This window comes from Phacochoerus africanus, chromosome 8, assembly GCF_016906955.1.
Source record: "Phacochoerus africanus isolate WHEZ1 chromosome 8, ROS_Pafr_v1, whole genome shotgun sequence".
NCBI lineage: Eukaryota > Metazoa > Chordata > Mammalia > Artiodactyla > Suidae > Phacochoerus > Phacochoerus africanus.
The window spans coordinates 71,987,197-71,999,381 of NC_062551.1; the positions used below are offsets into that span (position 1 = coordinate 71,987,197).

At 40.5% G+C, this 12,185-nt stretch overlaps 1 protein-coding gene and 1 pseudogene across 6 annotated transcripts in view; both read left to right on the plus strand.

Annotated features, from left to right (window-relative positions):
- VPS13D (vacuolar protein sorting 13 homolog D) overlaps positions 1-12,185 on the plus strand; it is a 255,497-nt gene that overhangs the window by 52,286 nt on the left and 191,026 nt on the right. For all 6 annotated transcript variants that reach the window (XM_047791889.1, XM_047791884.1, XM_047791885.1 and 3 more), the window contains 2 exons: positions 4,995-5,177; positions 10,567-10,789. In XM_047791889.1, the coding sequence (XP_047647845.1) occupies positions 4,995-5,177; positions 10,567-10,789 (406 nt within the window). The remainder of the gene's footprint in view (positions 1-4,994; positions 5,178-10,566; positions 10,790-12,185) is intronic.
- Positions 3,956-4,080, plus strand: LOC125134782 (uncharacterized; annotated as a pseudogene).

Here is a 12,185-nt window from a genome sequence, read left to right on the forward strand (position 1 = left end):
GTAAGAATGCCTTTAATTCCTATCTTGCCAACACTTGTATTGTGAACCTTATTTATCTGGGGCCAATTAATGGGTATAAAATGGTATTACATTTATGGTCGACACATGCTTTTCAAGAAAATGTTTAAACTGAGGAGTAGTGTATAGTACATACAGTATAGCACATGAAGTGTGTTGATTTTATGCCGACGTCCTTGGAATCCAGATTTGTTTCTTAACCTTTGTTTGGTATCTTCAGTAGTTTACTTAACCATTTCCTTCTCTCTTTTTCTTTTTTTTTTGCTTTTTAGTGCCGCACCCATGGCATATGGAGGTTCCCAGGCTATGGGTCTGGGAGCTATAGCTTCCGGCCACAGCCACAGCCACAGCTACATGGGATCTGAGCTGCGACTTCGACCTACACCACATCTCACAGCAAGGCCAGATCCTTAACCCACTGAGAGAGACCAGGGGTGGAACCCACAACCTCATGGTTCCTCATTGGATTCTTTACCCACAGAGCCACGACGGGAACTCCCATTTCCTTATTTCTTAACATTTACAGTGCTTCCAGTTTTTCATTCTTATGAGGAAAGCTTCTTTGAATATTTTTGTGTGCATAGTTTTTTGATTCCTTGAATTATTTTTGTAAGATTGGATCCTATAAGTGGTATTGTTTGGTTAAATTTGTGAAATTTTTTGTGAGTCCTAATATAGCTCTGCTGGATGTTATGCATTAGAATTGTTTCATACATTTAAAACAACTATTTTTACATGTGTGACTTAGATGGTAGTTATCGTGAGGAATCCTTCGGGTGAGGAAATGAGACACGGTGCCTTAGAATTTAACTTTCTGGGGTAAGCAGAATTAAATAGATACGTTTTTAAAATGTCTTGCTTTATCAGATTATATAAAACAAGTAGAGGGTTAAAGGAATGTTTTTCTATTTTGAATAGGGCTAAATATGTGGACTTTTGAAGAAAAGCTGATCTCAAGGATCTTTAATCCTGGTTGTTTGAATTACTTAGATGTGTGGATTTGAAATTACTTTTATTTATGGAGAGAGCAAGAGACCTATTTTTATTTGCTGATAAGAAAATCAGGCTGTTTTGAAGTTTCAATTCTTTTCTCCAAGAAAAAAAGGGTCATTGGAGTTCCTGTCATGGCTCAGTGGAAACAAATCTAACTAGTATTCATGAGAATGCGGGTTCAATCCCTGGCCTCCCTCAGTGAGTTAAGGATCTGGCATTGCTGTGAGCTGTGGTCTAGGTCACAGATGCATTGTTGTGGCTGTGGTGGCTATAGCTGCGATTTGACCCCTGGCCTGGGGACCTCCATATGCCACAGGTGTGGCCCTAAAAAGGCAAAAAAAAAAAAAAATTAGTAATGATGTTACCTAATGAGGTATAGTAGGCAGGTGGGTTATTAACATTTTATAGGTAAGGAAACATAGAAACTATTACCTCTGATTGTCTGGGATGCTTAACCTTGGTTAGTTCAGGATTCAGTGCTTTCCCTATTAACATATACCTGCTAAGGAATGTTAAAAGAGTAAGAGCTATACAGTATGCCAGTAATAGTTTATCCCTTTTGAGGCTGTAAGTTAATATGTTAAACTTTTAAAAATTAAAAAAAAAATGGTTTCCCCCTGTCCACGTTCAGTTAGTTGTGTGTGTACTTGCATAGGTTGAAAGGGTCTGCTGTTCATGTGCTAATAGGAGCTATTAGATAATCACTTTCAGTGGTTTAGTTCTGTTTCACTTAATCCTAACAACAACTCTTGAAGGCAGGGCCTATCATTATTCCCATTTTTCAGATAAGGAACACCCGCGAGCTGTTACGTTGGTTGCAGATGTGGTTTGGATCCCGTGTTGCTGTGGCTGTGGTGTAGGCCGGCAACTGTATCTCCCACTGGACCCCTAGCCTGGGAACCAAAAGAACCCGTCTTGTTCTCGTTGTTTGGAATCTATATTTTTTACAGCTCAGTATATGAGATACCTTGTATTAGTACAGTATACTTTTGTCAGCTCTTTTGTGGTATAGTGCTTACAGTAAAATTACCCGTTTTTAAGTATAGAATTCAGTGAGTTTTAACCATTGCATCCAGTTTTGTAACTATAGCTACAGTCAAGGTTTAAGACTTTTCTCTCATCCCAGAAAGTTTGCTTGTATCCCTCTGCTAATAGTCGCCCGTCGCTAATCCCTGCTTTCTGGTGGCTGTTGGTCAGCTCTCTGTCCCAACAGAATATAGCCATGTCCATTCATCGTCAGGGGATGCTTTTACAGTTGTCTTGCCTTGCCCCAGTTTGTTAGAGATTTTCGTGTTTACACGTCTGAGGGATATTAGTTTATAGATTTATGAAAAGAAAAGAATACCTTTTTCTGGTTTTGGTAACTGGGCAATGCTGACCTTGTACAATGAATTGGGAAGTGCTCCCTCTTTTGTTTTCAGAATAATTTGTATAGAATTGACATTATTTCTTCCTTCCTATATTCTGGACACAAGTCCTTTGATATATGTATTGTGAATATTTTCTCCAGTTTATGACCCCCCCCCCCCAATTTTCTTTCTTTTTCTTTTTTTTTTTTAGGGCCTCACCTGCGGCATATGGAAGTTCCTGGGCTAGGGGTGGAATTGGAGCTGTAGCCGCCAGCCTACATCACAGCCACAGCAACGCAGGATCCGAACCGTGTCTGTGACCTACACTACAGCTCACGGCAACGCCAGATCCTTAACCCACAGAGGAAGGCCAGGGATCGAACCTGCAACCTCATGGTTCCTAGTCGGATTCATTTCTACTGTGCCACAATGGGAACTTCCCCCCACCCCATTTTCTTAATATTGATTTTTGAAAAGCAGAAGTCTTTCATCCTGATGAAGTTCATTATTTTTTTTTCTTTTATAGTTAGGCTGTTGCATTTTGTCAAAGAAATCTGCTTATCACTGGGTGGCGAAACATTTCTCTTTCTTCTTTATTTTTTTAATTTTTAAAATTTTTTTATTTTTTTGTCTTTTTGCTGTTTCTTTGGGCCACTCCCGCGGCATATGGAGGTTCCCAGGCTAGGGGTCGAATCAGAGCTGTAGCCCCCGGCCTATGCCAGAGCCATAGCAACGCGGGATCCGAGCTGTGTCTGCGACCTACACCACAGCTCACGGCAACGCGGGATCGTTAACCGACTGAGCAAGGGCAGGGACCGAACCCGCAACTTCATGGTTCCTAGTCGGATTCGTTAACCACTGTACCACAACGGGAATTCCTCTTTCTTCTTTTAGAAGTTTTATCATTTTAGATCTCCTCCACTTTGAGTTAGTTTTTGTGTATTTTGTGAAGTGAGGGTTGCGATTTTCTTTTTCCTTGTGTGTGTGTGTATCCAGACTATTCTTTTCCTATTGAATCACCTTAGCACTCAACAGAGTCCACTGATCATATAGGTATGTGTGTATTTCTTCATTCTCTCTTCTGTTCCATTTATTTATTTATTTATTTATTTTGTCTTTTTGCCATTTCTTGGGCTGCTCCCGCCACATATGGAGGTTCCCAGTCTAGGGGTTGAATCAGAGCTGTAGCTGCTGGCCTATACCAGAGCCACAGCAACTCGGGATCCGAGCCACATAGGATCCTTAGCCCACTGAGTGACGCATCCTCACAGAGGCAGTGTCGGGTCCTTAACCTGCCGAGCCCTGATGGGAACTCCTCTATTTAAATTTTAGAATCAGCTTTTCTGTTTCTACCATAAAGTCAGCTAGGATTTTGTTGGGATTGTGCTGAATCCGTACGTCTAGAATTTGACATCTTCGCAGTGTTGCGTATTTGGATCCCTTGTCTGTGGTATATCTCTCCGTTTAATGAGGTCTTCTGTTTTTCTCAGCAGTGTTTTGTAGTTTTGACGTTCTTAAACATCTTCTGTTAAATTTATCCCTACATGTTTCATGATTTCGATGCTATTGTGAATTATATCAGTTAAAACATTTCAATGCCCATTTGTTTTTTGGAAGTTTAAGAAATCCTGGGGCGCAGTGGCTGCAAATAGCAGCCTCGTAGGTAGTGTATGCAGCCTGTTGCCTGCATGGGTTGTCCTAAGGGACCTTGGAGACAGCCCTTTCCAATGGACATTCATGTCTGGCATGCTGTCCCAAGCCTGGGTCTCAGACAGGTATGTGTGGTGCCTTCAGAAAGACCCAGGGTACAGTGGCCAGGGACAAAATAAAAATAATTTTCCCTTCAGTAGCAATGTCCCAAACTCTACCACTCATCGTCGTCATTTTTGTTTCCTTCCTTCCTTCTTCACTAATATAGTAGAGGTTTATCACTTTCACAAATAACCAACTTATTGAGGCATGTGTTAGGCCTCTGCATACTCTTAGCGAGTGTGCTCTGTGCGCTTGAAAAGAATGTAAAGTGGCTGTTGGGTAGAGTGTTCTGATTTTTTTCTCTGTTGTTGATCTGTTTTCTAAATAACTGCTTTCTGCTCTTAATTATTTTCTTCCTTTTCCTTACTTAGCTTTATTTTGCTTTTCCTTTTTCTACCTTCCTAAGCTAGAAGCTTTGATTATTGATTTTGTCTTCTTTTACATAAACATTCAATGCTAAACATTTTAAAGTACCCTTTAAAGTGCATTTTATGAATTTTAATGTGCTTTGTTTTCTTTATCAGTAAGGTCAAAGTATGTTTTTATGTCCCTTATGATTTTTTCTGTGACCCATGGGTTATTTAGAAGTGTATAGTCTAATTTCCAGATATTTGGGATTTTCCATTATCTTCTTGTTACTAATTTCTGTTTTAACTTCTTGATGGTCATAGAATGTATTTTAGTTGTTTTATTTTATTTTTTTTAGTGTTTATGCATTTATTTTAATTTTTTATTAAAGTATAGGTGGTTTACAGTGCTGTACCAATTATTTTTGTTGTTTTAGATGTATAAATTTATGAAGCTTTTGGGAACTTGAGGTTATTTGATTGTAAAATGAGGGAATTAATTGAACCTCTGATTTGGTTTTCCTCCTTCTTTCAGGTGAGAGATCAAGCCCAGCGTGGTTCACGGGTTCTCCTGGATATTGAAGCTGGTGCTCCTGTGCTTCTTATCCCAGAAAGTTCCAGATCAAATAATTTGATTGTAGCAAATTTGGGGAAGTTGAAAGTCAGGAACAAGTTTCTCTTTGCTGGTTTTCCTGGGACCTTTACTTTACAGGATAAGGTGAGCGGTCAGCACCCACTGCCTTTGCAATTCACCTGGTATTTGAATACCAGTCCAAAAACTCAGATGTTGCCATAAGATGATTCCTAACTGCTTGAAGAATATTTTTTTGGACATTTTGCAGTATGGGTGGCTTGAAGAATATTTTTTTGGACATTTTATTAATATTTCAATTAACCATTTAATATGGTGTAAATTATAATCCTTACTAACTGGATGTAGTAAATTATTTTAGCAAACAAATCAATAGAACTGTCTTTATAATGCTTTCCTCACAGGCTGAACTCATAGTATTGAAACTTTTTATGGAGTTCCTGTCGTGGCTCAGTGATTAATGAATCTGACTAGGAACCATGAGATTGTGGGTTCGGTCCCTGGCCTCACTCAGTGGGTTAAGGATCTGGTGTTGCTGTGAGCTGTGGTGTAGGTTGCAGACTTGACTCAGATCCTGAGTTGCTGTGGCTCTGGTGTAGGCTGGCAGTTGCAGCTCTGATTCGACCCCTGTCCTGAGAACCTCTGTATGGGTGCAGCCCTAGAAAAGACAAAACAAAACAAAACAAAACAAAACAAAAAAAAAAACTTTGTGCATTCTTTGGCTTTTTTAAGAAGAAATTATTTGGCCCAAGGTTTATTTGAAGCCATTCTAAAATCTCTTAATAAAATCTTATAGAGCATATTGCTTTATAGTTTAAAACTACATTAGCACTTACCTCGTATAACATGTTTGGGGGCAGTTGGGATGAAGAGTGTTATTTTCATTATCTGTGAGCCTGCTGCTTTGTTATTATATTCACTAGTTTGTTGTATTTTTTGAAGACCTCATATATAAGTGATATCATGAAGTATTTGTCTCTTTTATTGCACTTGCATAATGCCTTTCAAGTCCATCCATGTTTTTGCAGATGGCAAAATTTCACTCTTTTTTAATGGCTGAGTAGCATTCCACTGTACTTATGTGTATATGTGTATGTATATGTACACATACCATTATGTATACACATATGTATATATGTATGTATGTACACACACACAGAGCATATCTTTAAACATTTGTCTGTTGAGGGACACTTAGCTTACTTCCATTTCTTGGCAATTGTAAATGATGCTACTCTGAGCATTGGAGTGCATGGATCTTTTCAAATGAGTGGTTTTGGTTTTTCAGGAGTTTTATACCCAGGAGTGGAATTGCTGGATCATGAGGTAGTTCTATTTTTAGTTTTTTGCATACTGTTTTCCACGGCAGCCATGCCAGTTTCCATTCTTACCGACAGTGTACTGGGGTTCCCTTTTCCCCACAGTCTAGGTGGGTTGTTTTATTTATTTACTTATTTATTTTCATTTTTTAAAACTTTTATTGACGTATAGTTGATTTACAGTGTTGTGTTAATTTCTCTTAGACAGCGAAGTGATTCAGTCATACATATACATACACATACCCATTCTCATATAGGTTGTCACAGAATATTGAGTGGATTTCCCTGTGCTATAGAGCAGGTCCCTGCTGACCATCTATTCCATACGCCAGGGTGTGCACATGCCATCCAAGCTCCCAGTCCTTCCCTGCCCCCACTCTGGGTGTGTGTTTTAATGAAACTTCACTAGTTTCCATGGCAGCCGACAAGAATAGTGATGGAAGTAGCCAGTGTTTTTTGGATGCCTGTTATCAGCCTGTGCTAAGCTCTTTACATTTTTGTTCATTTTGTTCTCCTTAGCAACCTAAGAGGTACCGTTAACACCATTTTTCTCGATAAGAAAATTGAAACTTAGAAGTTAAGTGATTTCTTTTGGGTTAACATCTAGTGAGGAGTACAGTGTGGACCTCAGACTTTGGTGTTTCTGCCTTGAATACTCCATGCTCTTAACCATGATATGATTTTATCCCCCAGTATTAGGATTAGATTTCTGTGGGGGAAAGTGAACTGGCAAAGGCTATTCCTGTCTCTCTGGCCCTTTCCCAAATAGCTCTAACTCTTTTGAGTTCCTTAAATTGACTTGGATGGACGATCTCCAGAGGTCGTTACAGAAAAGATGTAACTTTGAGTAGTTCCTGTGCCCTCGCTGTGTATAGGAGGTAAAGAAAGTGGAAGAGAGCTGAATAGGGTGCTAGTCTTGCCAAGCTTTTGAAAGGATCTCAGCTCAGGTAAGAGTAGTAGGAGGAATATATTGTTGGTAATGTCTAAACTCAAGTAATTGTTATTATTTTCAAATGACTGTCTCTCTACTTTTCTTAATTTGTCTTACTTCTCACTCTTCTTTTGACTCATTACTACTCACCTAAACATCCCGAACCAAAACCATTTGATTCATTGAGTAGGAAGGGGTGGAGTGAGGAGGAGAATGACGACGAGGCAGTGAGAACCACGGGAGCCACATTCACGTGTCATAACCTTGGGCTTAGGACCCAGAGTGGGGGTTTTTGGACAGTGGGTTAGAGGGCAGCCTGACCCCTCACTTACAGCTGCCCAGATAAACCAGACTTAGTGATCAGAGCACAGGGCGAGGCCAAAGCGGGAGTGATGAGCGATGCAGCAGGGAGAGCATCACCAGTTCCCTTGGCTCCGTGGCCGCACCTGCAGTCAGCTGATGGAGGAGAACGTGCTGGTTCACCTTCGCTCAGTAGCCCTCCTGTTGGAATAGTAGCCCCTCCGGCCAGAGGGAGAAGTAGGCGTCCGCTTATGTATAGTTTTTAAGACAGTAAAAATTAGATGAATCAGCCATTGGTCTTTCACAGTCGGCCTAGTCTTAATGAAGAAAATCTCTTCATAGTTACGTGATAAGCATTTTGCCCTTAAAGTGGAAATAAAAGAAACATCTGTTTATAAAAAGAAAGGTTGGTAACTGCTTCTTCAGTTTCTTACTTTTCCTTACTGTGAGTGTTTGTAATTAACATGGCCGGGTAGTCAGCAAACATGTCCGAGCTGGTGTTTACACCTGAATGTTGTCCCCGTTGTCACCTCAAGATACTGCACCTTTGTTCCAGCTCTGCTGCCCTCACTGCCCAAGGGAGAGTTGCCTTCCTCCTTGGGAACCATCTTTTGAGCCTGTAGTCAGTTCTTAGGCCTGTATTTGTGTGTGGAAAATCTTTGTTTTAGGCCTACGTTTTTAGGAAGAGATGTTAGAGCCAGAACGAGTGATTGAGTTCATTAATACCATTTGTTTCTCTACGCATTAGAGAGAAGGTAAAGGACTTATTTTCCAAATCAGATGTACCTATGTATGGGCTTATGAGTTGACTCTGAAGTTAGCTTCTGGAGAAGAATTGCCAAAACATTTCGAGAAATTTTTGCAAAAGCATTTGTTTTGTTACTTGGGTCACATGTTTGCTGACTGCCCAGTCATGTTAATTATAAACACTCACAGTAAGGAACCAAATAACAGCGCATAGTTTATAGCACTTTAATGAAAACATTTCCCTGTATTGTTTTTGAGGATTTGATTTTAAGTGGCAGTGCGTACAAGGATGACTTTTTCTTCAAGGTATAAGTATACTTTTTTGCCTGCTGGTTATTTGGAAAAACCTTATGGGATTCAGCAGTCAATTCACATTCATATGCTTAAAAAAGAAAATTTAAAAAAATAATCTTTTAAAATATTTCATTACTTGGGAAAGCCTGCTTATCACTGTCCCCACCCCCCTTTGGTGAGTCACTTACCTACTGTGTAGAGAAGTTCGTAAGCACCATTAGAAGCAATTTCCCCCTTCCTTCCTTCCTCCCTCTCTCCCTTCCTTCCTTCGCACTAGGTAGTACTTTTTGGATGGCCTTATTTTCTTAAATCCTAGAAAAGCCTTGTTTTGTTACATACCAGTGGTTGTTCTGCAGAATTCCGTAAGGGCTGCTTGGAGTGTGTTGCTTGTTAAAGTATTTGTAATCAGGTAAGCTTACCTGTGAAGCTTACCTCTCCACAGGTACAGTCAAGTTCCATGGATCTAGGCCTCCTCGAGGTTGAGTAATTACTTTCTTCGTTGAAAATCACTTTGCACTTACATTTGCCCTTTAATGCATTTGCACGTGTGAGGTTTGTCTAGAATGCATTCCAGTGGTTACAGAACAGGAAATAGTCTGAAATCAAAGCTTGCAGAGGGGTTATTTGCCTTTGAGTTCTGTGACGCCTGTGTGTTTGGAATTGTTTTACATAAGTCCATGTCTTAATGAGTGAGGTTTGAGCTTTTTACATATGCTTTTCCTTTCATTTTTCTCAACCAAAGCTTGTGCTTAAACTGTAATTTCTAAGTCTTTCAAAAGCTTTGAGTTAATCTCCTCAAGCCATTGATTTATTTAAACCAACCACAGAGAGGACAGAAAGATGAATCAAATGAAAGGGCAACAAATACTCTAGAGTTTAAATAAACTAAGCAAGGGGGAAGGGTCTTAATGTCAAAATACTTAAATAATAGCATTTACCTATTAATTTGCCTTGCAAATAAGAATTGCAGAACATAAGAACTGGTTTCTTTCACTGTTACATGTAACGACCATTCAAGATCACTCTGCAGGCCAACAATATTATCATCTCCTTTTCACATGCTGAGAGGAATCCTCATATAAAGCAGTGCTGGAAGGAAAACCTTCTCCCGCTCCTTCCACCTTGCTGGTGAGAAGGGATAGATGAGAACAAACTGACGGTGCTGCGGCAAGCCACGTAGATGCGTAGCTCTGAGCTTGGGTGAAGAAACCATGGGAAGTTCAACGTCAATTATTGAGCCGTTCTGGTGAAAAAGATTTACCCCATTAGCAATTAACTGAAAGTATTAAGTATGTAAGAAATGCATGTGGTATTTTCAATAGAATTATAGAAATAATTTTACACTGTAGTTGTCCTTAATTTTTATGCCCTTGACCAGAAGCATAGTAGAAATGGCTTACCTATGTTTTCCATTTTGCTTTCATTTGCATTTACTTAGAAAGATGAGAAACATCCCACCCCACGAGGGGAGACTTCCAGAAGTGCAAACACATTGCAGTGGCTTAATTCCATATTACTGTTAGGTGCATTTTCTTAGAACAATAAGCCCTTCCTCTCCAGCAATGGAACAGTATATCAAATGGCTGAGAGATTTGCTCTTGTTGTTTGTGACCTTGATTAAACCACTAGTAATTAGTATCTTGACATTTGATTTTAAACCAAAAGGTAAAATGTGTTTTTGCAAAAATGCTACAGTTTTTAGTAGGTGCTGAATTATATGTAACATCTCTGCAAATAATTACATGTGGCAGAAAGTGTCATGACCTGGTTACCCTTTTGTTTATGGGATCTGGGGGCTTGGGAAGTACCAGGTGGTGTAGAGTCTTTGAAGAGTCCAGGGACTGGGGTGGCATTTCCAGGAGAGTAGGTATAGTCACCCCTATTCCTGCCTTCTAGATCTCCTTTTTTTTTTTCTTCTTCCCAGGAGTCTGTGCCTTCAGCTTCCCCAACTGGTACTCCCAAACACAGTGTGAGGAAAATGACAAGCATGGAGGACCCGAAAGGGACTCATTCCGAGGGGCTGTTCATGATGCCTCCTGCTGGAATGAGTCTAGGCAGCCTGAAGAGCGAGTTTGGGCCAAGTACCTCGACCAGGCAGCAAGGACAGCAAGCCACACCTTCTGTCAGCCAGGTTTCGAGTAGCCCAGGTAAAAGAGGAGAGAGGAGCTGCGTGATGAAGGTGGGGAAATTCATGAGACCTTGCAGGGACCTGAGGGGGCATGCATCCCATACAAGCAGGTGCCCACCCCATGGTCGCATGTCTTTGGTGATAATCTGATTTTGATATTGATGCAGAAGGCTTAAGAATCTTAGGATGTAGATTTACCATTGGGTGACTTCTAAAGTAGGGTTACATTAGCAAGACCCAGGAAGGAGAGAGGTTTAGATGGTCTGTTAGGACTTGTATGTCAAGATATTTGCCATCAGATGGTGATAGTATATAGGAGAATTCCTGCATCCCTAAATACATCCTTGCAAGTCACTATCCAGCTACTATCCTTCTGTCACTATTTACTTCTAGAAAAACGAAAAGAACTCTGAGAAAATAATAGTGTGACTTGGCTAACAACAGAAATGCTCTAAGGAACAGTTTTCGAAAGACAGGAGCCACCCAGTTATTCGTGCTCTTCTCTAGAATTTTAAGAATGAGTCATTCCAGATGAGAGTCCAGCCTTCTAGTTCTTAGCCGTGTTCTGGATGGGTGATGGATTGGGTAAGGGAGGTGTTGCCCCAAGAAGTTTGGGAAGCCGAATACGATTAGCCACAAAAATCAGTGGATGAAAATCAGTCCATTATGGTTGGATGTCAAGAGGTGTGGGAACTAGTGGAGGAAGGCTACTGAATGTCTTCCATTAGATGCAAGGAATAGTTAACTCCTTGTCGTACCTCATTGTCCTAGAGGTGACAGGGAAGTGGTTTATGGTTCCATTGGTGATTAAATGAGATGATTGTAATCCTCATCAAAAGACTGATTGTTGGGAGTTCCCGTCGTGGCCCAGTGGGTTATGAACCCTGCTAGCGTCCATGAGGACGCAGGTTTGATCCCTGGTCACGCTCAGTGGGTTAAGGATCCAGTGCTGCTGTGAGCTGTGGTGTATCATTCGCAGATGCAGCTTGGATCCCGCGTTGCAGTGGCTGTGGTGTAGGCTGGCAGCTGTAGCTTTGATTTGACTCCTAACCTGGGAACCTCCGTATGGCTTGGATGTGGCAATACAAAGCAAAAAACAAAAAACGAAGAGACTGGTTGTTGGACATACTTACTAGTGCCAGACATCGTGGCACATTCTTTCCTAAATTATAGCATTTTATCCTCATAATATCCCTATAGCGTTTAGATGAAGAGACTAGGTTCCTTGCCCATACTTATGCTGATGTAGACAGTAAATGCTAGAATGGGCCTATGAACTTAGGCAGTCTGACTCTAGAACCTGAAGTTTTAACCTGCATGGTATTGCCTGTGCGTGTGGATAAAATGAATGCATACAGCATGGCCATCAAAAGTATATAAAGAAAGAGGGTTTTGATCTCTCTTGGTTTTTCTTT